This window comes from Urocitellus parryii, chromosome 5, assembly GCF_045843805.1.
Source record: "Urocitellus parryii isolate mUroPar1 chromosome 5, mUroPar1.hap1, whole genome shotgun sequence".
Taxonomy (NCBI): domain Eukaryota; kingdom Metazoa; phylum Chordata; class Mammalia; order Rodentia; family Sciuridae; genus Urocitellus; species Urocitellus parryii.
Window position 1 is genome coordinate 162,980,791 of NC_135535.1, and position 26,936 is coordinate 163,007,726.

Sequence of the window (26,936 nt, forward strand, 5' to 3'; positions counted from 1 at the left end):
GTGACTTACGGTGGGAGACAGGGAAAATAGTGCCTTTGGTGGGTGACATCATACTGTGAGGTGGGTAGCTGACGTTTGTTAAATATCAGTGAACTTCCTATGACAGTGTTTAACGTCTACCTTTTGGAAACCTAAAGCCACTGATTCCCTTTGTTGAGGTCACAGGAGCCAAGAAGGATGCAAGCTGTTGGGTGGTCTAGGTCAGGGGTTGACAAAAAACAAACAAACAAACAAAAAAGTTTGTCAACCCCTGACCTAGACCACCCAACAGCTTGCATCCTTTTTTAATAAAGGGCCAAATACTAAGTATTTTAGGTTTTGTAAGTCGTGTGGATTCTATTGCAATTATTCAGCTCTGCTGTTTCAGGGAGAGGTAGCCATAAGTAATTTGTAAATAAATGAGCTTGACTCTGTTTCAATAAAACTTTATTTGTTAAAAAAAAAAGCAATAGGCCAGATTTGACCCAGGGCCTGTAGTGTGCTAACCTCTCCTCTATATTGTAAGGTCTTTCTGTGATCACTTTTTGGAGAGAAACCTCTCCAAAACTTAGGGAGCTCATGTACAATTCCAAAAGGAAGTCCTACAGGCCCATATTGCTCCTCTCTAAAACTAGGCACCAGAGTTCACTTTGCTGGGCTCCAAGTAAGAATGCTTCTCTTTATTCTCTGTTTTCATAAACCAACTGCTTTGAAACCCCTGATCCAAATCACCTCTCTTAGGAAAATTATCTTAATCTTATCTGTTTTACTAAATTCATTTTCTTTCCTCCTCATTTTAAACTCAATGTGCTCTCATTCTTGATTATTGCTTTATAAATATTTTAATGATCTTTTGTATATGTAGCTTCTTTCTCTATCATGAAATAGGCTCTCATTAATATACCACTTGAATTAATGTGAGAGGAAGGTGGGTAGGGGAGATAGATTTGGAAAGGCTTGGGAAAGAGCATAAAGATTTGAGAGGAACTTGTTCTTTTGGAACTTATATAACAATCTGTGGTCATGCATGGAGGAATGTAGTAGGGTCATTCATTTTGAATAAAGGGAATGCTATAAGAAATACTAAGTCTATTGAACATTGAAGATTTTTAAAAATACATACACATATAAGTAGGTTAGACTGCAGCAGAAATTCAGTTATATTTCTTTATACAAAGAATTTTGTACTGTTAACTTCATTTTCTAGGTTTCATGATTAATTTTGGAGAGGTTTTAGTCTATCCTTAAATTATCTTAGAATAAAACTCTAACCCTACTTTTTTTTTAAAAAAAAATGTAGTAAATCTTTCTCCATCATGAAGATTTTCATTTGGAATGTGATACTATACATCTGAACATGAGTTCTGCTACAAGTATGGTTAATGTACAGAAGGTAAATACTTAACACATTTCTGAATCATCACTTTAAGTTGTTTAATCACGTAGAACTTAATTCACTTCTGGAACCCTCTTAGCAATTTTGAAGTATTTAGTAGCCTGATTTCAGGTGTAAAGGGGTCACTTAAAACTTATTCAATCTTCTTAAAGATGTATCTTGGATGGTCAAGAGAGCCCACCAAATTTTCCCAAGTAAGTATTTTTAGTAAACCAAACACTGGTAAATTATCATTTGTTTTCTAATTTTTTTCCCAGATTTTACTAATTCTATAAAATAACCTAACAAAATTTAAATATGTATGTGTGTATGTATGTGCTCACTTATATGAGTCTGATATGAGTCTATGTGTCCATATCCATACATGTTCACTCATTTATTCATTCATTCATGGAATCAAAAATTATGTGTAACTCTAACTGCAGGCAAGCGTTTTTTTATTTATTTTTCCCAGAATGAGAGACGCAGCACGAGGGAAGTTTTCAGTTCCATGCTATTTGGTGTGATCTCAAACAGAGGCATATAAGGTTGTAAAATGAAAAAATAAAAATAAAAAGGCTAATACTATTATTTTGTTATTGTAACTGGTCATATAAGCAAAATGTGAAGACCCATAGTGTAGTGTAAGAGATCAGATCAGAAGATCTGACGTGAGGTCCATTTTTGGCAGTGGGGACCTTTATAATGCCCAGGACCATTTTGATCTGTGGTTCCTTAATGGCCTTTGAGTCATCTAAGGCATTCTCATTCATTTGGTGGCAAATCCAATAGAACCCTCCACTGGGAATTCTGATGTTTAATTGGCTCTAGCATTCTGAGACACTCTGCTCTCAAGCGGCTGCCATTGTCCTTTACCATCTCACATCATTTCAAAGATTCCCTCATGTATTTCCCTCACTATTATATGTACTTGAACATGTAGAGAATAGCTTCCAGTGGGTACGGGCTGGTCTTCCTTTCTTCTAAATCCTCATCAACACCCAATGTAGTGGTGAACATGGAAAAGGGCCTTTGTAACTGCAGGAGACAGTTTGAAATTACCTTTTCTGCTGAGGAGCTGAATATTAATAGGTAGAGGCAGGGACCTTTGGGTACCTTAGATGCCCACTGCCACTTGGGATCAGATCCATTTGGGAGTGACAAAGGCAGTTAACAAGCAAGAGACTGTCGTTCGGACTCAACCCAAGTCCTGATTATGGGTCATGATTCTTTGGGGAGGGCTTGATTCTATGTGAGTACTCTATCTCCTGGGCTAGCCTGGGCACCCTCCACGCCTGTCCTCTCCATCCCTGATCTGTTTCCCTAGAAGTAGTTGAGGGATGGCACTGGAAGGGCTGGCTGTTAATACACATATGCTAAAGTTGCCATGAGGGGCTGGATCTTAGAGCTTACATGCAGCCAAAATCACATCTGGTCAAAAGTTACCTTAGAAAATCCATACATCACCCATAACAATGGCAAGATGCTTACACTCTGAGAGAAGCAGTAACTAAGAACAGCAGAGGGAATGTTAAATGTGAGTCCATGGGGTTGCACATTCACTGCACAGCATTCTGATTGCAGAGTGGAATGGTAGGTCGATTCTCCAGCCCATTTAAGTTTTTTATTCATTTGTTTATTTATTTTTATTTTTCATTGTTGATTTGATAAGCACTCGCCCTTGGATGTGGAAGAGAGAAATGGATGCATGATGCAGTTCCATTCTTGTGGCCTGTGAGCCACTCTGATTTATTTATTCTGGAGTTTGTGCTCCATTTGCCCCTGAGAAATTTTAGGGTTTCACAATACGACTTTTGAATTCAGAGTTCCTGTGGCATTTGCATTTCTACAAAGCAATGCAGCTTTGTTTTTTTTTTCCTTCTTTTGGTAAAATATTTCCCGGCCCTTCATCCACAAAGCGTGAGGTCTACCTTCTTTCTCACTGTTACCCACAGTCTAATAGTAGAGCCTCTATGTAAATTTATGTGACATTTTTCACTAGAAAATTGCTTAAAAATGAATGATATTTCTACAGTTTACTGTTTTTCACTTTAAGTACATTTTCTGACAATATGTCTTCTATTAATCATTTAAGCAATAGTAGGAGCCTTAAAGGAGTGTATTCAGAAGCAAGAACCCATGGTTCATTTAGTGCTGTCTAAAAAAATTTCTTATTGATTGGCATCCTCTGTGGTTATGTGATGTAATATTTATAATATGTCACCCAGCCATACATCAAAACAAGTGTGTCTGTTGTTTCATTTCCATGGGAGATGTTGATTTCAAAGGGGTCAGCCCCTTTTTAGGTCACATTGTGGCCAACCACTGGACCAGAAATGGGAAGTGACTAGATTTATGTAGCAATTGGCAATGGCATCACAGATCCTCGGGTTTCTGTCAAGTCTTTCCTCCCCTCCCCCTAGCCCACCCTTCTGGCTTCCTCACTTACCCCCCGTGCACCCAGTTGGATTTTCTTGGCACACATCCCCACAGTAAAACAGGCTCATTAAATTTCTATGTGAGCATGAACATACTGCCGAGTTGTTGAGTAGAGCCCTGGCCCTGCTGGGGGCAGGAGCGAAACCGTGCCTGGGGGTTCCCTTTGCCATTCATCATAGTTCATGGCTGAGAAATGTCCATTGCCACGTTACTATAGAGCTTAAGCCTGCCAAGTGCTTTGCTGTGTGGACACAGTGCTGTTGTTTGGGGATGAATATTGAATAGAAGTGAAGGTGGTCACAGCAGCCTTCGAGATTGGGGCAGGAAGAGAGCCTTGAGGCAAGTCATCTAGGCCTGGACCACCAAGGTGCTAAGAAACCACATGGGGCCTCTGTGGACACCCAACACCAGACACAGTAAGGAATCAAGTATGGGAAGCTTGGGTGCTATTGCTTATCTTCTCTTTCAGCCCTCTTCTTCCTCCTTTCTTTTCTGCAGAAAGAACAATGGCCCGAAGGTCAATAGTCCACAAGTGTTGGACTTCACATTTCAAACAAGGGGGTTAGGCTCGTGGCTCCCAGCTCCCTTCTGTTCACTGAACCTTTGTCATGAATTCTCTCCTGCTACTGCCCATCATAGGTCGAGCCTCTCCTTCCTCCCCCCTCCCCCGCACATCCCTCTGTATTCCTTACAACTTTAAATTATTTAGAATGTGACACCCTTTCTTTGTTCCCCAGTAGGGAGCAGCCCCTGGGGCCTGCCCAGTGTCTGTAGCACTCAGCCCAAGGGAGGGAGGGAGGGAGTCTGTACCATCTGTAGGCAGTCCTGGGCTGCCACCATTTCCCACCGAGTAGGGAGCTGTAAAACTTGTGGCTTACACAAGCCAGTTAGCATTCTCCAGCTAATCTACAATCTGGGCTTTGAAGATCACAAGAAAGCAAAGGTCACGACCCCGAGATCAAAGTGACAGAAGCCCACAGAGTAATTGCCGGTTACCCTCTGTAGAGGGCCTTGGACTGTCCTGTGGGTGTATTGTTTGCACAGAGACTTCAAACATGCTGCCGGTGAACTGTGAGGGAAATCAGCTGGCCTTTGCCAGTTGTCAGGCGTTCATTAATGCTGTAGGTGAGCTCACCTCGGCTCATTAGAGTGAGATCATTGTCATCTCTTTGAGCGTCTGGAGCTATTCCACTCACAGTGTTTGTTCATTACTTCTTGGTCTTTATTGGCTTTTTCTCACCACCCTATACCTGGAGGCTTGGGGGGGAGGTGGTTATATAAGGAAATTGGTGTAACAAGATGGGATAGTATGAATGTATTTATTTTAAATCAATTCTGAGGCATGTAGACTTTAAGCAAGGTAAGGTTCAAAGGAGGCTTGCATGTCGTTTGGCCCAACCCTCCATGGTGCAGATAGGGAAACCGAGGCTCTGGAAGGCCACAGAAACAGAACCAAGATCACCCAGCAAAATAAGCTCACTGCCTGGGTTCTTTCCTGTGCCCTGTTGGCCCCAAGTTTCTCATTATGAAGGTCTTCCCTCCTTTTAATTTTCTCCCCCTTTCAAAAGCCTTGGTCTTTCAAATAAGCAGCACATAAGCCATTGCTAACACTTTTTCTTTTATTAATGAGACATATTTAGCAGCTGATCAGTGCTTTTGATCAGAAGGAGATAGCCTATGTTATAAATGGAGTGGATGTTGTTAAGACAGCAGCAAAGAAGTGCCACATTTTGCTAGCATCCTTGCCCAGTTCTGTTGTGCTTTGTGAAGGGTTAGAAACAGTTGTTGGGTCCCCTTTGGCTGCCTTTTGGAGCCCAGGTTGTGCATTTGTAGCTTCTGCTCTGTCTCCCAACTCACTGTGCAAGAGGAAGTGTAGGATGCCCTAAGTGGGAAGAAATAGAACATGTGTCCAGGAACCCCAAGCCTGGCCCCTGTAAGAGCTAGAAGCTTAGAGCTGGGTGTGGTGACACCTACCTGAAATCCCAGAGGCTGGGGAGGCTGGGCCAGAAAGATCATAAGTTGGAGGCCAGCCTCAGCAACTTAGCAAGATCCTCAGCAACATGGAGAGACCCTGTCTTAAAATTTAAAAACAATTTTTAAAAGGTCTGGGAATGTAGTTCAGTGAATTCAATTCTCAGTACCAGAGGGAAAACAGACAAATAAAAAAAAAAACACCTGGAAATTTGCTATTTCTCCAATAGAATGTCAGAGAAAGAAACATGGTGGCCACCCCCACCCAATACTGCAGATACTGGAGACCCATCACGGTTTTTCTGTGACTATACCCTCTTCCTGGGGTAATAAGTTGGGGTAGGAGGAAAGATCATCTCTCTCTTTGAGGTCTACATGAAAAATGCCAGAGCACTGGGATTGGAGCAGGAAAAAAAAAAAAGTTGATTTTTGGTGCAAAACAAAGAGAAACAAAAAGCTTTCCAGATGTATCTTTTCTCCCCATTCCAGTCTTCCTCTCTCCTTAGAGGAGTCCTTTAAAAAAAAATGGAATATTCTTCATGAAAAGAGAGAGTACCTGGAAAGCTCTGGGTGCTGGTCTCTCACTTTTGAGAAATCTCTTTTCGGACAGAGACAAATGGGTGTTTAAACACCTTCCCAGGGCCCCCTGCTCTCCTTTTGATAACCTCACCTTCCATATCACAGCCAGGAGTGGCTCCAGCTCCCACCACCCCAGCCCTAGGGGCTTCCCCCCAGCCACCTTGAGAAGGTCAGGAAAATTGGAGTCGCCCTCTGGAGCTCTGGACGTGAGACTTGGAACTTAGACGGATCTCTTTTCATTAAGCAGTGCCCCGGCTTAACAAGCAGTTTTATAAATCTGAAGCTGTCTCCGGGTGTCGCAGGATTTATAGACGGAGGTTTCTGCCATAAAGTGGTTTATGATGGCTGCCTTCTGTGTTATTAGTAGCTGTCTCTTCCTTCAACCATTGCTGTTTGATAATAGCCTTAAAACACCCAGAATTACTTACCTGCAAGCCCCATTCCCGATAGCCCCTGTTGACAGTCTGAATAAGTTTACTGCCCTTTTGTTGTACTTTACCTTCAAAACAAACTGATTGAACCATCAATAGCTCTCGGAAGCTGACAGAAGGACGTCATCTGGACTAGCCCTTGTGATTGCAGGTTATCTGGGGGAGTTAACCTTCCTGCATTGTTAACTGAAATGTTTTATGTACTATGCAACTTTAGGATACGGCTGTGATAACCCCAGTAACTAAGTAATACATCACGGTAAAGAGATTTTGGTGCAACAAATAACCCTGGATTAAATTTACAAGGGTTGAATTGATATTGTAAAAGCCTTCATTCTGTGGCTTCGGGAATCCTCTCTTGTATTTTTATGGCAAACTTGTATTACACTCAGGATTGAAGCTGCGCCTTTTGACACCCTGTCATGACCCAGAACAAAGGGAAATAGATCTCCCAAGACCAGGATGGGACAGGCAGGCAGGAAGCCCACTGACTTATCACTTGGCAATCATGTGTGGAGCCAGAGCTGAGCCATCATGGGGCAGGAGGATGTGGTAGACCAGGCCACTGTCTGAGCCATGCAAACCACAGACACTGGGCCAGGGCGGATTGCTAGCGGGACCTGGGAAGGAGACCATGGGCCGTCTCCCCACGCTCATCATTCCCAGACTGTTATTCCTCGTGTTGTTATTTTCACGAGGACATTGGTGCTCAGCAGGACAGCAACAGCAGCATCACCTGGGAACTTATTAGAAACATAAATTCCAGGCCCCACTCCAAACCTCCTGAATCAGAAACTCTGGGGATGGGGTGCAGCGACGTGTGTTTTAACAAGCCTCCGGGGGCTGCTGATGCCTGCTCAAAAGTCGAGAACCGCTGTGCTAGAACATAAGCTCATTGAGAGCAGAAACCTTCTGTTGTGTTCATCACATTTTTTTTTTCCCTCAGCAGCTCCTGGCAGGTGGTAGCTGCTCTATAATTATTTGTTGACTGTGGGAGTGAATGGAAGAAGGCACCTCTAGCAGAGGCAACTTTGCACCCTGGGCCGAGCCTCACACCCCACTCTTGGCAGTGAGTCTCCCCAGTATCCCCAGACCTCTCTGAGCAGCGACCCCCTTGGAAGCCCAGGCTGGCCCCACAAGGTGGGAGTCCATTCACCCTGAGCTCCGGGGGTGATTGGCAGCCTGCGACATGGGCTGTCTCTTCGATTGTATGAGAAGAGCACTCAGAAAACAGCAGCTCTTTGTCATCTAAAATTTCTAACTAGCTTAAAAGCCAGCACCTCTCTCTGTCTTTCTCCTTTGATTTCAGGGCTGTGATCCAAAGTGAGGCGAAATGACAATGTGCGGTCTGTTGTCATCGAGGCTCCTGCCAGCCCCGTGAAGGCATCTTTCACTCCATCATTAAACATTGGCTGATTTTCTAATACTGATGTTTTCTTCACCTGAATATTCATCTTTTCCCACCCTACACTTAGTGGGTGTCTTTACTCCTTGGAGCGTCACTCCTGACATATTGTTGCTGTCTGTACATGTCTTTTTTGAAAGACTCTGTTGTCATCGAGACTTTGCCGCTACAAGCAGAAGATGGAAGTTCTCTCTGACAGTGTGAGGCCGGTGGGGATTCTACTGAGGAATAGAGAGGACATCGGGGCCCTTGGGGACACTTTCTTGATTTTGGAGGCGGCTAGGGGGCATTTGGAGAGAGAGAGGCTTAGGGAGAGACAGGAAAGGGGGTGATGGATGGAGGCCAGGGAGGAAGCAGGAAGGAGGGAGTCCAACTCCAGGTCCTGAGGCTTTGGGGTGGACAGTGCGCCAGAGGAAAAGCCTCCCAGAAGAAGTTTTGCACCGTTCTGACTTGGACAATGAGGAACACGAAGGCTGTCACTGGAGGCTTTTAAACTGTTATCTCTGGCTTTTGAGTGATCCCTCAGGTCTTTAATCTGGACAAATATAAGAAGGGCACTTGGAGACAGGATCACCTTGAGAAGGTGGGTGGTGACTCTGGGAACCCCAGGCTCATTGCATACCCCAGGCATCTCTGCTTCCAAAAGGCTAAGTGCTTGTGGATTTGGTTCTTTGAAGTCTGTTTGAGGTTTTCTGTCCCTTCTTTCCCCCCTTAGATTTCAGTTATTCAGAGAGTATTGCAGGCCTCTTTCTCTTCACTCCCATAACTGCTCTGGTCATACCCTCTGGCATTTAGCTACATTGATTTCTCATTTCTCTGTATGAATTTATCTTCCCCATTACACTAAAAGCCTCTTTGATAGTGGGAACCATATCATAATCTCCTCCTTATCGCTAGCACCTGGCACATAGTAGAAGATCAAGAAATATAGGGAAACTAGAATAAAGGGTTATGTTAATGAGTCTGTTCTAATGTGAGTTTTTAAGAGGTGGTGAGGGTAAACAAGGAAATTTGTCCCTGCCTTCAAGAAGCTTATAGTTTGGCTAAGGACATCAATGAACACCAAGAAAATAGAGAAGTATGGTATTGACAGTGTATTCTAGGAAAGCTGAGGGAGAAGAAAGGGATGTGGGCTAGAGGTGAAGAAGTAACTTTTGTGGAGGTTGGGGCTTGATGATGGGTGAGTACTGAGGTGGTTGGTGCAGAAAGGAAGTGACAGATTTCCTTGGAGCTAATCCATTGCTCTTGACAGTGGCTACTCACTTTTTCTACTTAAGCAGGATAGAGTCTAAACAGTTGCTTGTTTGATTGATGGAGCATGGGAACTTGAGGGAAAGTATCTGATTTGGTAACTCACTGATGTGGGAGAAGTATAGACGGGTGTCTAGATTCTGTATGGCCAAGTATATCTTCTCGTAAACTCCCTATCTATATCACTTAAGGAGAGTTCATCACCCACATTGCCACTGGCTTATTCCTGCAGTCCATAATGAATACCAAAGCATCTTCGCAAAGGGAAGAGAGGCCACCGAGCAGTTGTTGGGCTATTAATATCCCCTTGAAATCAACTCTCCTTGCTTCTCCTTGATAATCTTCATAGTGCCAGTGTGGCTCTAACCCAGTGATGATGTCCTCAGAGCAAATGTCCTCAGGATCCCTGTCTGTATCCTTGAGGAAGCATTTCTCATCTGCCCCTGTTCCTGACTTCTCCCATGGCTGTCCTGGTTATTACATTCTTGTTGATTGTCTGGATGGAAAATAAAGGTCTTGTGTCTGAGCTCCACATTGAAGACCTGTTATCGTCTCAGAGATGAGACTGATGCAGAGGACTCTCAGGAAAGGTGGTGACATAAATGGTACAATCAAGGGGTAGCTCGATTTTACTGGGAGCTCCCTGTGCAGCAAGCAGCCAGGTTCACTTTCCAGAATGAAAGAAGGGGAATATATTGATAAGGTCCTAATGGCTGATTCAGGTAAGGGGTGTGGGTCTACCTTCAAGTGAAGTACAGTCATTAACATGTGTCTCTTAAGTTGACTTGTTTCTAAGATAGAACCATTTGAATGATTGTTCATACATCGTGAAAGATGAGAGGTGATTTAGCAGCTGAGATCTAAATTGCTGAAGACATACTGGTAGATTCCTAAGGCTGGTTCTGGTTCTAATTGCCTGGTTCTGGAGTCTTAGCCCCTCCCTTCCTGAGTCCTTTCTGACTCTTCTCTTCCAGATGCTTTGTTCTGCACAAGCTGCCTAACTTGAAGTTTCTGGATGCCCAGAAAGTAACCAGACAAGAAAGAGAAGAGGCATTGGTCAGAGGGGCCTTCATGAAGGTGGTGAAGCCCAAGGTGAGCTACCTACTCACTGTTCTTCATGAGGGATTTATATATCAGGGCACTGGTCACCCTCCAGAGCATGGAATAACATCCTCCTGTGAGTTTAGAATGCAGGCTGGATCTCACACCAGGGATTCATCCATCGATGTACTTTGGGCCAAATGTGAAATGGCATTGGATATACATTGGGTCTCCCTGGGATCCAGTGTAAGGGGGCCTTATTTGTAAAATGATCTCAACTAATAAAGCAGTACCATATGCAGCTCAGAGGGAAATCTGAGGGTGCACTTTAGGCCACCTTCCAAAGTTTCCATAGTGGGGCCTCTATAGGTCTGGAGCTAAGAAAGGAGGAAGCATTGGAATTTGCCTATTTCTGGGGTGGGAAGGATCCCTACAGTCCTCCAGAGCAGGCTCTTCTTTCTTGCAGCCAAAGGGGAGCTAGAAATGAGTGATCTCCTTCCATGACAGGGGCGAACTCTGCAGCTCCTGAGATACTTTTAGCACACAAGGTGATGCTTTCTGACGACATGTCCTAGGGCTGGCGTGGGCTCACCATGTGTAGCTCTCCAGAGGTCATCAGATGGAGTTTGCTGACCTTTCCTTTACCAGCTGAGTCTGTAGGGAGGCCATGTACGTGACATCCTAATGGCTATTTCTATGAGGCAGGGGAGATTAGGCTTGGGGTTTTGGATTCAGACACATGGATATTTTCCTGAAGGCCTGTACAATGATCTCTTTTGGAAGAGTTTGGGTCCTTTCATGAAAACAGAGGCTGGGGAATGGACACAATGACCTCTGATGACCCATTTGGAGAACCATCAACACCCTGGAGCTCTATGGAGCTATATAGTCACCTCCCATGAGATTGTAGTTTGTGTGTTGAAAACACCGGCACAGAAACCCTAGAGGCCTAGTTTGTCCTCACTTATTGACTTATGGCCCTCCGTACATGTCTTGCAAGTGATTAAGGGGGAGAAAGAAAAAACAAACAAAAGCCAACCAGAGCAGAATAACGAAACCTCTTCCATCACGTTGCTCAGTTGGCAGCAGACCTCAGGCCACTTTCCTTCCCTGAATCCATGAGGTGCAACTGATTTCCCGTTATGCTGAATAAAATTGCTAACAGTTGTGGAAATATATGATACGGAGGGTATAATACTGGCAGATAAATGTATTGTTACCTGTTTCAGCATGTGGGAAATTAATCGAGTGATTCATTTCATAGCTATTAAAGTGTTAACAGTTCTCCTTATTGAGGCACAGATTTGACATATTGCCCATGACTGCCTTTAGTTATTCCAGCTTTTGTAATTTTGTCCAAATGAAAGAATTTATTTCTTGGCCTCCTTCCTTCCCTCTCTCCCTCCCTCCCTTCCTTCTTTCCTTCCTTCCTTTCTTCCTTCCATGAAAATATTCCACAGATAGCTGACCCCAGCGAAGTACAGTGCATAAACTCTTTGTAATATTTTGGGTCCTAACCTGCCTGCCCTCCCTACATTTCCCACTTTCATGTGCACACCATACAGAGGAGATCAGGATTTCTCCTGCTGTCATTTGCCTTTGGCATGGGAAGCTGTACATTATCATTGGAAATCCGAGGAGTAATAATTGGAGCATCCACTGTGCTTAGATGGGGTGTTCAGTGTGTGCCTACCCTGTTCCGGGGATCTTTGTCTATAGGTTTGTGGAACTTCACGTAACCCTGTTAAGGTAGGAGAGAGGGGCCATTTGCTCACTCTACAGATGAGGGAACTCAGGCCCAGAGAAATTCGCCGGGCTTCCCCAGGTCACCTGGCTAGGAATTGCTAGCCCTGAAGTTGACCTCCGTCTCCCTGTTTTCTTACCCCGAGCAGTGAGCTAAACATTTCTCCCTGTGGATCTCTTTGTTCAAACAAAACTTCATAGGAAGGCCTAAATTGAGAGATAAAAGTAGGACTTTTTTTGGTTTTTTTTTTTTTTTGTTCTGTAAAACAGGGGTGGAGGGAATTGGAATCCTCTCCTGCCTTTGAGGGTGACTGGGAATGTCTTCTTCAAATCTGGCGTTAGCTATTTCTCAGAGGTATTAGCAGCTTCAGTGTTCCCAATTAGTTTCTAATCAATTATAGAATTGGCTCATGTTTGTGTGATTGACTCTAAAATCCTTACTAAACTTCAAAAATGCCAGTTAATTGTCTGAGGAGAGAGGCAAAAATCTACAGGTGGAGACCTCTGGTTCCCTTTTTGTAGTGTCATATGATTTCCAAACCAGAGAGGACTTCAGAAATCACTCAGCTGACTTTCTCATTTCGTGGATGTGGGACCTGCGGACAGGAAGCAGCGATGGGAGCAGGCCCTACAGTCCTGAAGAGGCACCTCTGGGAACAGACCCGGGGTTTTGGGCTTCTGGTTAGGTGTTCTATTTCCATCATGGCCCTTGGAGAGCACAAGCAGATTCAGTGTTAGTGGTTTTGCATCACACCGCATGCCTCTTGAGTGACAGGCGATTCCCTGTTGTTTTCAGAGATCCACACTGAGAGAAAGAGCTCCTTGCTGAATTAATAAATTGCCTGAAAAAGGCTGGTCCTGGCCTCTTCACAGTGTGCACTCTCTGTTCCTAGGCACGTGTGTATAGGCACAGTCTGTCTCTGTGCACATATGCATATGTATGCTCAGGGAGGCCTGTGTACACCCAGAGTCGGCTTCTAAGAGAAGAACAATTTCCTCCCTGTGAATTGCCGAGGCTGTGCAGAGCACACATGGCAAAGACCTATTTTTCATAAAGGAATCCGGATCTCAAGTTGGCTCTGTCCTTTTGGAGATGGCAGCGGCCTGTTGTGCTTATTCAGCAGAATGTGCTGATGGATGATCAAGGGGGCCGTGATTTGGGGAGCTGTTTTCATTTTATTCCTGACATAAAGTATTTGGGAGAATGGAAAATGCCTCTCCAGTTGCAACCCTTGCCTCGGAGGTAGGGAACGGCAGGCTGGGTGTTCTCGGCTGACGCAAATGCAAGATCAGCCAGGAACTAATAAACCCCCGTGTCACCAAGGTTTGATTGGGTACCTGGCAGGCCCTGGCACTTGAGAGCAAGTACTCCCTTCCTCTCTCTCCCGATGACACGGTTCTTCCTTCATTGCTGCCTTTTGGCTTTTGTTGTATTTTTTTGTTGTTGTTCTACAGAAAGATGTTGTCATTCATTAGGAGGTGATGGGTAATGTGACAACAGGCTCTCCCTGAGTCTCACGCAGGCACGTGTGTGTGATTAGTTAATGGACCTGCAATATCTAAGAGTTGCTCATTTTCCAGAATTTTAAAGGAATTATATCTTGTTAAATATTGACCATTGAATTGTACCATTGTCAACACAGAGAGCATGCAGCTGGATACAGAGAAGTGTGAGCCCCCCCCCGAAAGACTTCTGTAATAACCAGACCATGACCCCACCCTGGCCGCACTGGGAAACCTAGATCAAAGGAGTGCAGAGGCCCGTCCAGGAGGGCATGGGTGGCGGGCACACCAGCCCTGCACATCAGAGAGACAGCTCAAAAATCCGACAGTCAGAATTGCTTAATTATGTCCTGGCTTTGTAATTATTCATCCCTGTTCTGGCAAAGAGCACAGTTGTCATTTCTTTGACATAATTATTTAAAGCGGAGCCCTCTTGTTTACAGGCATGTATACAAAGTTGGCTACCAACTGTTTAATCTTCAGAACCTTAGAGAAACCGTGGGGAGAACAGCTACGGGGGCAGCCGGCCTGAGCATCACAACCTATGTTAGAAAGTGACTGTCTTGTGTGCTTTTGCTTTTCTTTGTGGCCATTTTCCTATATAAGAGAATGTAAGGTGTGGAACAGATATGTTTGGGAGTGTTGATGTGTCCTTGAAAATGTCAGATCTTCCTTTGTGGGGGCATGCCTGGGTTCTCCATCATGTGTGGATTAGTATATTTGGGTAGCTTTGCATAGATTGTGTATTTGTGTGTATGTATTTTGGGGTATTTGAAAGGGAGGGTATTTGTGTGTGTGTGTGTGTGTGTGTGTGTGTGAGAGAGAGAGAGAGAGAGAGAGAGAGAGAGAGAGAGAGCGAGCGAGCGAGCTAGAGGGGGAGAGCGAGGCAAAGGGAGAGAAAGCAGAGGGAGAAAGAGGGATATGCTAAAGGAATATGCTTCAGAGTGATGTGCACCTCCTGGAAATCTTTTAGTCTCATCCTTAAATGAACTGAAAGTTGAAAGTTATTTGCATCCAAGATTACCTGTTCCTGTGACTACACTGCACCATCCTGCACTTGATTCTTGGAGTGAGATCCTAATTCCCTTTCTTCCATCTGTGTCTGTGTTTTGGGGTTTCCATGAAAAAGGCAACCGAGGAGGCTGACAGGGAGTGGAATCACAGGGGAGCCAGCTCTTTGATGGGGTGAGGGAGCCACTCACCCATTGGGATGCTAGCCCCACGAAGGCAGGAACTGGGCCCCATTCCCTCATTTCCGGTGCCTGGCCTATAGCAGAGGCACAGTCAGTATTCACCAAAAGAATGAACTGTGAATGACAGAGCACTTTGGGAGATCCATCATGAAAGCGTGAATAGATTCTGAATTGTATATTTGTTTTTTTCAGAGGATTTACCTGGAGATTATTTATGATGGGAAATTCTACGCCTGTCATGATCCCTATGACTTGGCCCTGCCATTGGGGAGCAGTTCTGTCGAGGCAAGAGCATGATCTGAAGCTGCCATTCCCCATCACAGGGGCCATTCCCCAAGTCTTCCTCCCCTCAGAACTCACCTGCTCACAGTAGGGCTTTGAAACACAACAAATACCTTTTTTTCAGAAAATGTGATGGGAGCCCTACAATGTAGTCTGTGTATAGTTAAAATGAGGTTTTCCCTATCTTAGCTGCGACTATGTTTCGTCTGTACTCTGAAGGAGCACTACCTAGTGGCTTGATTCACCTGTTTTTTTTTTTATATACCTACTCTAGCACTCTCCTAAGTGCTACTTTTTCCTAAACTACAGTGTGAATGTCTTTGATATTTTGTTACCCCCATCTAGTCCAATTGCAAACACATGAAAGGTTATCAGAAACTGCTTTTGGATTTATTACAATTACTAACCTTTACTCTATTTTTTTTTACATAAAGCCAGGGCCTGCCCATAAATAAATATTGTAAACTGCAAGCACATGCCCATGCAGTTGAAGAGGCAATTAGCCCATCTATGTTCAAAGTTCTCTACAGTGCCAACATGCAGAAAGAAACTAAGAATGTTGATGATTTTTCTGGATATTTCTAACTACCTGAATATGTTAATGTTTTATGGTTCTCTTCTGTTTTTGCACAGATGTTTCTTATCTAGAGACACCTTCAGATTCCATATTCAGTCTCTGTGTAGTAAATTTTGAAGCAGAGAAATTTTTAAGTAATTTCTTTTTTCGGGGGGGAAATACTTGGGCGGTGTGTGTTTAGAAACACTCCAGAAGACAGACATTTGCAGTTTGTTTGTTTGTCATCCCTAACTTCTGACTTCACAGTTTGTCACATTCATTTGAGGGGGAATCACTGAAGGATTTTGTATTTCTCTATTTTGAACACCAAGACATCCGTTGTCTACAGTAAGTGCTTTCAGAGTATATCCGTTGGAAGCAATTCCTGTAGCCTTGTATTTGAGCAGCAACCCTCTGAAATTAAGGTTGGACTGTCAGGAACGCCACGGCTCCAGTGTCCTGGCAAAACCCTCAAGATGGAGCACTGAAATCTACAACAGAGGGAGGGAAAGTGGCACGGACTGTAGGTGCTTCTGAGAGCCACTCCCAGAAGTCTCTAGGGCCTCACCTGGTGCTGAGCACAGAGTGGACACCACTCTCAGTGAAGTCCAGTGCCTGGGAAGATGCTGTTTCCAAGGCAGCCATTAACCTTCACGGCACTGCATAGCCCAGCTCCATGCTATTCCCCTTTCCATTCTCGCAAGTGTTCACTTCTCTCTGAAGATATTTGGTCAGACCTATTGTCAAGAGGGTCATGGATGTTAGTGGCCCTTTTAAAGCATGGGGAATGATTTAAGAGTCCATGCAGCTGCTGGAACCCCCAAATTGGGAAACGTGTGGTAGACCATATTACTAGCCTAAAATTGTTTCTTCCCCTCTGTCCTTACTATGGCTCCTGCTGTAAGAGAGGAGTATACTTTCCTGTCCCATTGACCTTGGCCTTGGCCATGGCCGTGTGATGCTTTTGGTCAATGGGACATGAGTGGAAGTGACAGCATGCCAATTCTGGGCCAAGACCTTGTGGAGCACCATGTGTTTCTACTCTCCGCTCTCACACATCTGACATTTGCTATGAACACGGCATGAGAGACACATTGACCAGACCCAAACCTGACTTCATGCCTGAAGCCAAACCATTAGGGCCAACCACCGTTCTCTACACAAGGAGGAAATGCTTGTGCTGAATCACTAGGATTTTGAATCCAGTGTGGCTGCAGAAAACTGACCATTCTATTAACTGGCCATCCTAGCAATATATCTGCCTTCTGATGCTTCCCTGGCCACCTGCATCAGGGCTTTTCTCTATACAAAACATGGGGTTCAGTGAGGCTGATGGTGGTAGTTGGTGTTGGTGCCACAGCCTCAATTCCCATAGGCTTTCTGGATGTTTAATTAAGATAGCAAGTCCAGCCGAACAGTCAGCTGGCTGCCTAGTGGTACATTATTGGGTGCATGGAAATGTTCCTGATGTTAGTTAGAATATCCAGCATACACCAAGTGTTCACTAAATATTGTACCAACAACCTCTCCATTTTGTCTCAGATTTTATCCCTGACCTTAAATCTATAAATGAGGAAACAGATGATCTGGATTTGAATGAAAGTCTGGGCACTTCTGTGATTGGGTCCCTGGGTGTTGGGCAGAGGGAGCAGCTCTGCTCTGAGTAGAGAAAGTGCCTCTTTGGCACTTTGGGAATCTGTGCAATACCAGTTGCTGCTCTGAGAGCTGAGGGGAGAGGAAAGCCAGTGGTGCCAGAGATCCAGTGGTGACCCTCCTGGCAACGAGGCCATGGCATTCCACAGTGTCCTTTGATATGTTCTTACCCCAAAGATCCTTTCCCCTATGGGATCAGTGATCTTTGTTTTAAGGAGTGAATTTAAGGCTCCTAAACTGGGCCGTGAAACGTCCTTCATTGTGTGATTGCTGGTAATGACTGAGATGGAGCCTTAATAGCCGATTATGTCTATAATCTGCACATTACCAGCCTGATGTTTTCTTGATCTACTTCGGAAGAGGGTTTTTGGCATTTTGCTTTTGCAATTCAGGTTCTTATTCTTCTTATTTAAAAATTTTGAGATTGAAAGGAAAGAGGAAAAGAAAATTAAGATGCTTTGTTAAGAAACTCTTGGAGAGTCTAGTTGAAGTGCTGATTTGAGGTTATTCACATTTAAAACTAATGTGGCTCTGGGTTCTGTGTGCAGCTTTGGGGCTTGGCAGCAAGCTGCTCTCCAGTGGCAGGTGTGTTGGTTAACCTGAGCACCATCTTATCCTTAAGAAGGTTTTCTCCACTGCCTACCCCATCCTCATGATTCCAGGTCGGAGATGAGGAGCATCTTGGAAATGCAGGAGCATCTTAGAAATGCAGGAGCAACTTGCCTATGAACAGAGCAAAAAGACTGGTGACTGACTTATACTAGCAAAAGGAAGATCATGGTGGCATTGGTGTTCCTGCTCCTCAGGTGCACCAGGATCTGGTCATCTATACTTCTGAACTCTGCAACTTCCTGGATTGTTGCTGTTTTAGAAAGCCCTCATCCCCTAGCCTGTGTAAACATCTCATTGTAGGTACTGAACCTTTGGGCAGTCAGGCATCCCAGATGGCAGGGAAGCCTGCAGTATTGACAGGGCAGTGGTCAACCACACAGCTTCCAGGCCACTGGGGAAAAAATTGTGAGCATCATTCTTCAGCAAACATTGACTACATGTGAATGTCTTTTGTAAGTGCATGACGAAGAAAAAAGGAGAACTTGAGGACCGCACGATCCCATTTCCTACTTTGGAGTTCTGATTATTTCCAAACTGCCTGTTATTAACAGACAAAAATGGCAAACTTTAAACAGAATGTATAGGAGAAAACTCGTATGAGATTAGTGATGAAATGGATGTTCTAAGACTTAACATTTACTTTTTGTTGTTAAACCCCAAAGCAAAGTCAGTGGATAGGGTAAAGTAGTAAGAGAACATCAAGGTTATCCAACTTGAAGAGAGTTTAAAGTCTTCACACAGTTGGGAATAAAAAGTTGACACATGTGGCCAGTATGCAGTAGGAGCTCAAACAATGGCACTTCCTTTTTCAAACAGTAGGCTCATTGAGGGAGCAGATAGTTAGAAGAAGAAAGCTTCTTCTCATTTTAAAAAAAGTAATCTCTACCCCTAAAGGTGCCTCTCAACATTAAAAGTTTCACTGAAAAGCAAAGAGAACCTATTTTCCTGCCTGTTTCTCCCACCAAAGCCTCTAATCACATCCAAGTTTCTATACAGTCATTGGCTCCTGCTTGGGAGCTGTCAGAAGCTGGTTTGGGCCTCTCTGTTATTTTGCCTACCTGTGGTCACTGTAGCTTACCTTGAGGGCCCATGTCCACTCCTGGTTTCCAAATGCATCCCTTTTTGTCATTCTGACCAAGACAAGTGGCATTTCACAAGCAAGATAGGGCAGGTCTGCCCTTGGGGTCCCTGAAGGCTGGTGGTACAATTAGCTCTTTTATTTGCTTTTCTGTTCCTTACAGTAGAGTGTCTTAGATGAACAGACAGGGCACCATCAATAACGCACAGATGCTCTGTAATTGGGGCTTCCTTTGATGTTAATTTAGCTAAGTTCAGTGCCATTGTCAGTGATAGCAATTATGCTCAGCCTTTTCACCAAGGACATTTTAGGATAATTTTATTTTTCATGTGCATTTTAAAATATGGCAGTAAATTTTGAGCTACATTACCTGAATTAGAACTCATTATTTCTTTTCAACAGCGAACTAATGCTCTCTTCTAGGCTCCAAAGCCGTATTTTTTCTTTCTTTTTTGAAGTGGGAGATTTTAAAGTGTGGCTTCTACTTAATGAAGCTTTTAACTCATGAGTGAAATTTACAAGTGAGTCACCTCCTGCTTTACTGTTTGGCATTTTGGATCATCACAGAGGCTATCTGGCTGGGTGACCTGTCCCATGTTTTATTTGGCCTATTTTTATTCATTCCTCCCCACTGCCGACCTTTATTTTTGTTCTTGACATGATTCAAACAGTTGCCTCCAGCTGTTCTTTTGGGAAGGCTTAAAATCTGAATTTATTGTGCCTATTGTGCTCCATGAAAAACATACAATTCTTAATTCGTTCATGGGCTGCTGTTGAATTTGCTGTTGCGTGTGGGGGCTGGGCCCATTCTAAGTTTTGGGATTACATTTAAGTTTGGAATGGAGACTGAACTTGTACCTCTGTTATCCATTTTTCCATTATTTTAAGTCTGGGAATATTCTTCCTTCCAAGTCTATTGTACGAATTGAATGAGATAATCTGTGGAAGGAGCTAACACTGTCTTTGGTTTGTAGAATCAGGCATAACTAGTGTTCTTCGTTGTGCAGTTTCAAAATAGTTTGTCTTTGTGGAATTGCTATGGCATTGGTTTGCCTGGGTGAACATGCAGAAGGTAATTTTAGTTTGGGATAGAGGGCGAGATGTGTATTTGTCAGCTTGGACTGCTACAGACCTCTGTGTGCAGTGATGCACACCTGCAATCTCAGCAGCTTGGGAGGCTGAGGCAGGAGGATTGCAGGATTAAAGCCAGCCTCAGCAACTTATCCAGGTCCTGAGCAACTTAGTGACACCTGTCTCAAATTAACAAATAGAAAGGGTTGGGGATATGGCTTATTGGTTAAGTACCCCTGGGGTCAATCCTTGGTACCAAAAACAAACAAACAAACAAAAACCCAAACTCAAAGACCCTGCAGGCTTAAACAAGGCAAACTTATTTTCTCCCATGCTAGAAGTCCAAGATCAAGATCAGGTTGCCAACATGGTTGGGTTCAGGCACCAACTCTATGCCTGGCTTACAGCTTCTTACTGTGTTTTCCTTTTGGGTGAGAAAAGCAAAAGGGAGGGAGAGAGGGGGGAAAGAATCTTCCTCTCCTCATAAATCCATAGTCCTACTGGGTTAGCATCTCGTTTAACCTTCATTACCTCCCCCATCAGCTTCATGACTCTGTCACCAAATACAGACCTTATCCAGGATAAAGCTTCAACATAGGAATTTGAGGAGGCCACAATTCAGTCCAGAGCAGAGCCTTACATTTCTGTTGGCTTAACTGAGTTGTCTGAGATTTATACTTAAATGAACTATTTCTAGGGCTTTTATAAGCATCTACTTCCTGATGACAGTAAAACACAGAAAGCAATGAGCGAGGCAAAAAAGGCCTTGTGTTCACTGGGGGAGACCCAAGCCCTTGAGTTCAGTGGTGTCCCTGGCACAGAGCAAGGCCTGGGTGTTCTGTGGTAATGGTGGGGAAGGACACGGGCCTAGAAGGTATGAGGGGGTCATTGTGGTGTACATTACAAAGGAGGCTCCACAGTCATTGACACAAACAGGAGGACAGTGGAGCAGCCCTGCGGGGACAGCTGCGGAGCCCCATCTCCTCGCAGGCCCCAACTCAGGAGAAGTGTGCCTGGTGCAAAAATAAGCCCTTAAGCTCTTTCATTTGGGTGACCTCAGACTCAACTCTCTTAATCCTCCTCCAGCTCCCTTGGCGAACCTGGAAGTCAAGGCCGATGTTTAGATCCTGGAATTTGTCATTGGGATCAGCTCCCTTCTCTCTCAAAGTAAAATGGAGAGAGCTGGGAAGGGAAATCTGGGGGCTTGTTACACATGTCCAGAGAATATTATCCTATCATTAGAAGGGCTTTGAAACCCAAGGTTGAGATATGGGGTCTCGGGATAATTAGAAAACAACCAAGTGCTGAATTACTTAAAGCCACGTTAAAAAAAAAAAAATCTGTTTGCCATAATGTGTCAAAAAATAAGTCTAATTTCTGCACTCTTTCTAATTTTTAATCATGGAATGTTTGTTTCAGAAAAGATTAAATTACAAATGATTCACTTTTCTGTTGTGTTCAGAAAAGCTGCAGTACCAACTTGCAACTTCCACGTTCTGGGGTGACAGAGGCCCAGCCCCAACACTGGGAATTGTGTCTGCCTAGGTGAAAATGCACAGGGAGAAGCAAACAGACCCCAGCATGATAAGTTTTCCTTCTTTGCTTTTCCTCTCTCTTCCTTTGCAGGTTATATGACTAAATGTGCAACTTTGTTCACATAACTGCTACAAACAGTTCACTGTGTAGGCCAAACGCTCTCTAATGCAGTAAAATTAAGAAATAATATGCTTTGAAAGTGATTTATGAGTGTGGTTAAACTGCCAGATTTACAAAGAAATAGTTCAGATCTTGGGAAGCCTCAGGAGTCACGTCAAAAATGAATTTGACCATGATTTAAACTGCTACTTTTCTTACATGACATTTAATATGTGTACTTTGGAGGCCCATATGTCTTTAATAAAATAGCATTAAGTTTTAAATATGATATGAATGCAGCCAGTTTCTAAATTCATAACCTTTTCCACAACTCCAAAATGCTAACCAATAAGGGAGTCATACATGCAATAAAACATAAACCTTAGAAAATAGCTTTTTATTAAAACGGTTAGACAGTTGGCAGCTGGGTTGCAATGTAATAAATACTTACAGCGTTGTGGGTTTATCAGACGTTGTTTACCCTGCAAGCAACTGGGACCAGACAACTAATTATAGCCCCCGCACAAAATCGGTTCCTGTTGAGTCCCCCTGTGTGGATGAGGCAGAATAGTTGCGTTGAGAGCCCTGGACGAGGAGTCCAGAGATTTGGGTTCTGATCTCTTTCTATCACTTAAAGGTGACCTTGGGCAAGTCACTCCATTTCTCTACCTTCTTCAAGCTGTGTCATGGAGATGAGAACATGTCCTGGGCAGATTCATGGTGATGATAACATCTGACACAAAGCTCGGCACAAAGTAGATGCTTAGTAAAGAAAATCAACTTTAAAAGCATGTTTTAAAATAAAAAAGTACCAGGCTAGAGCTTCAGGTTCTTCTAGCAGTAATAATCTATTATAAGTTGAGCATGGGCCTTGGAAAATTTGAAACACTGAGCCTGAGATCAGTGTTGACTTCATGTGGTGAATGGGAAGCTCCATGTCTCACTCAACTCCCAAAGGCCTGAGCATGGCAGAAATGAGAGGAGGACATATTGGTTTAAGGGAATGGATCCACCACCACAAAAGATCTTTCTGTTCTGATGCTGCTATGTCTGTTGCTGTGTGTGGAGGTATCTCTAGGCCTTGCTGGGAAGCAGATTGGACACCGGGCTTCCCAAGCTCCATGTTTCTCCATGCATACATGCAACTTGCTTTTTCAGCAGCTCAGATGCAATGGCTGGTCTGGAAATGATGTGACTCTGTTCACGCAACAAGTTATTACTACCCGCCACCATCTTCCTTAGGGAGGACTTTCTGAATTTCCTAATGTGGGAATTGTAAGCTATATTTGAAACTGTCTTTGAATCGTGGGGCCCAGACATAGGTGTGGTAATCAAAGATTAAAAGGCCAAGAAACCACTTCATTTTTGTTTATGGTTTTCAGACAATGTTAGGATGCAAATTAGCAAACAAAACCGTTTGCCTACTCTCCTCCATGCTAACTATGACCCTTGTTCCCTTTCAAACTTCATCCCTTCCTCCATTTATTTTATGTATTTAACACTTTACTTTTTTTTTTTTACCTAATAGTTTATGGTTTACTTTGTATTCTTCAAGTTTATTCTTTTTATGGACTGTAAAATTCTGTCAAACTTAATCTAAGTACCGTCCAAGTACTACTTCATTTTTTACTGTTTCTGAATGTTAACTTTGAGTATAAAATATTGTTAGCCCTGCATCAGCATTTGTGTGTGTTTCCTTTAAATTACGTCATTAGGATAATTTTCCCTGGTGAGTCTTATTGGATCACATGGTTTGGGCACGTGAGCTGTTTTAGCCTCTGTATTCCAAGGCGCCATCTTTGAAGTTGGCAGTCCATGCTGGGTGAGACATTGCACCTACTTAGGCCAGAGATGATGTGGGTCCTAAGGGATAATTAATAATTCTAAGACTATCTTTCCAATAGGTTTCCTAGAGTCTATCAGTTAGTTTGGTTCTGGAAGAAAAGCTTAGAATCTGTAAGGAGTTTCTACAAAGCATGCATTGACCTGCTATGTTGTAGTCCTGTGGAATTATGGGTTCCCTAGAGCATCCCGAAAATTATTAACAGCATGCAGTCCTGATCAGTGTGAATGTTCCTTTAGACTGTTAGCCAAATCTTTGCATAATACCAATCATTCTACCTATAAAAGCACAAATATGTTATTGTTCTCAATAGGCAATTTAATGCAGCTTTGGGGAGGAAAAAAAGAGAAAAGAAGATTACAAGCTGGCTGATCTTGCTTTTATTTCTCTTAAATCTATCCACACTTCTCAGGGGTTGTACTTGTTTAAAGATTGTATGCAACTGTGCAGTCTGTGTGATTTGGAAAGCAAATCAAACTAAATATGAAGTTTTCAGCATGTGCTGTTTTTAAAGGATTTCATGCATTTATTCCAAATATACATTTCTTCCCGAGTGGCACTAAACCTATAATCTTTTTCTTGTTACATTTCTCTTTGGGGGGAGGGGGCAAGAGGGTGACTGAGTTTGGGAGTAGAAGGTTCCTATTAACATCTACCTCCTTCTTGTGCACATTATTCACAGCAGAGCTATTAAGGCTAATTATTTTCAGGTTTCTATCAAAGGGGGATATTTGAGCTGACAAAAAAAATGCATTTATTGGGAAGAAAAATGGCCTGTTTAAATAAGAAAGGGATCATTATCATCTACACTTTCCCTCCCCCTCCCAGTTATTAGCCTTTGTAGGAAGGAGGGGCCAGGGGACCCCACAGGAGTCTGTAAGTCAGAAGAGGTTTCAGGGACTGTGCACACTGAGATGCCTGGTACCTCATTTTTCTGTGGCCCACCTGGATTATTCATTGACTGGATCTGATGTCAGTCTGGCAGGATCTTTCTCCTGTTAGGTGAAATTCACTGACCCTTGATGTGTGGGGGAGAGACTCCCTGCTGTAACAAACATCCCCCAGAACTTGGCAGCTTCGCTAGTCTCAGTCCACGGAGGGCTCCTATATGGAGAGTGAGGAGTGTCCAGTCAGCTGGGAACCCAGTCTCTTTGTGCCCTCTGGTCCTGCAGTTTTCTTGATCCTTGGAGGCCTTCACTGGGCTCAACCAATGTCTGGAGCCAGCATGAAAGCAAGATGACTCACAAGCCTGGTTTTAAAGTGGCCTGGACCACTTCTGCCCCCATTCCATGGGCAAGAACTCAAGCACGTGAACACTCTTAACTGGAAGAGTCAGGAAAACAGCTCTAGTGAGCCAAGTAATGTCCCCTATAAACTCAAATATTGAAGCTCTCATTCTCTGTATCTCAGGACATGACTATGTTTGGAGTTAGAATGTTTAAAGAGGTGACGGAGTTACAATAAGGCTTTAAAGGTGGCCCTAATCCAATCTGACTGGTGTCCTTGTAAGAAAGAAGATTAGGACATGCAAAGAGACATGAGGGTACCCGTGCACAGAGGGACAACCATGTGAAGAGACAGCAAGAGGGTGGTCATCTGCAAGCCAAGGAGAGAGGCCTCAGGACAAATCAGCCATGCAGGCACCTTGATCTTGGACACGTGGCCTCCAAAACTGTGAGAAAATAAATTTCTTTTATTTAAGCTGCCTAACCAATGGTATTTTGTTGTGGTAGCCCTAGCACATTGACTCAGCAGCTCAGTTAAGTGCCCCCAAACAAAAGTGAGTGTACCTGGTTAGCACCAGGCTGGTCTCTGTCACAGCAAACCAATATTTTTTTGTTGTTGTTTTTTTGTTTTAAATCTCCATACAGCAGTCAGCTTCCTGGGGGCTCTGGGGTGAGTCTTATTTCCCCTACAAGGTTCCAAATGCTCATCTGTAGAATCAGTGTAGAGCTGAATGATATCTGAAGGTCCACACATAGCTTTGTGTCTTGGCCTGTGCACAGACCCTCGGTGGACATCTGGGTCAGATGATTCCAACAGCTGTACCTCAGCAGCTGGCCTTGGTGAGTTCAGAGGAGATATCATAGTGCTGTGCCAAAGAACCCGGGTTTTAGTGTTCAATAACCTGGATTCAAATTCTAGAGTTCCTGTATACTATGGGAGTTTAAGTAAGTTGGTGTCTTAGTTACCCTGATCTTTGAAATGGGATTAATAAAATAACTACCTGAAAATGTTGTTGGATTAAGGGGGAAAGGAAAATAATAAATTCAAAGCACTTATCCCATGACCTGATACAGAATTAAAGCTCAGTTTAACTTTTTCTTTCTTTCTTTTCCTTTTTATTTTTTCTGAGAGTGTGTATGTGTGTGTGTGTGTGTGTGTGTGTGTGTGTGTTTAATTACTACCCTATGAGTCATGAATGGGAGGAGGAAGAGATATTAACTTCAAAAAGCATTTCCATATACAAGATCTCATTTGATCCTCATGATACTAAGAGAAAGATAGAATAGGTGGTACCTTAGTTTACAAATAAGGGGCACCAAGACCGGGAGGGGGGAGGCGTTCACTGAAGATTCCAGAGAAAATGAAGGTGAGCTCATCATCACACAGGTGTTCTCTTGGCCCAGATCTTTTTCTTACACAATCTATAACTTGGCCATCGTGAGGCCATTCTGGGCTCAGGATGGGATGACATGATTCAGGCAAGGAGACCCCCCAAGTCATCTGAACCACATTGCTGTACCTAATGTTCCCTCAGTAAGCACAAAATGGCAATGGCAGCTTCTTCAAAGGGGCTACCATGGAATTCACCTCCCACAGTCTCCTTCCGTTTGTCAAGGGTGAATCAGTGCAGCTTTGTGATCTATTTTGCAAACAAACATGTATCTACAGCTAGAATTAGAAAGAAAATGGTTATCTTCCAAATGTTCTTGAATCTGCTTAACGGAGATTGTGTTGGGTAGGTTGAGTTTGGGGCCATATGTATATATATTTTGTGTGTGTGCTACACATCACCTGGATGTCCTCCATACTCTGGGAGGCAATGGCATGCCTTTGAAATAATGTTTGATCTTATGTGTCCAGCTTGCAGCACCTTTTGTCTTCAACCACTAAAGAGAGCTTGGTTCTCTATACTGAAGAAGAGGGCTGGCCCCTGGACCAGAATGCTTCACCCCAAACCATAGGCTGAGGACAAAAGACCAGGGCCAAGGAGGAAGGGAGGAGTAGAGTTGACCATGCTTGAATTCCAGAGGAAGGCACCATCCTTGGAACTCCTAGAGTCTAGAAGCTCT

General features: G+C 43.7%; 1 protein-coding gene across 1 annotated transcript in view; it reads left to right on the top strand.

The window, feature by feature from the left end:
• Lrmda (leucine rich melanocyte differentiation associated) overlaps positions 1-26,936 on the top strand; it is a 1,000,424-nt gene that overhangs the window by 564,831 nt on the left and 408,657 nt on the right. Inside the window, exon 5 of the mRNA XM_026390217.1 lies at positions 10,405-10,522. Coding sequence (XP_026246002.1) covers positions 10,405-10,522 — 118 coding nt within the window. The remainder of the gene's footprint in view (positions 1-10,404; positions 10,523-26,936) is intronic.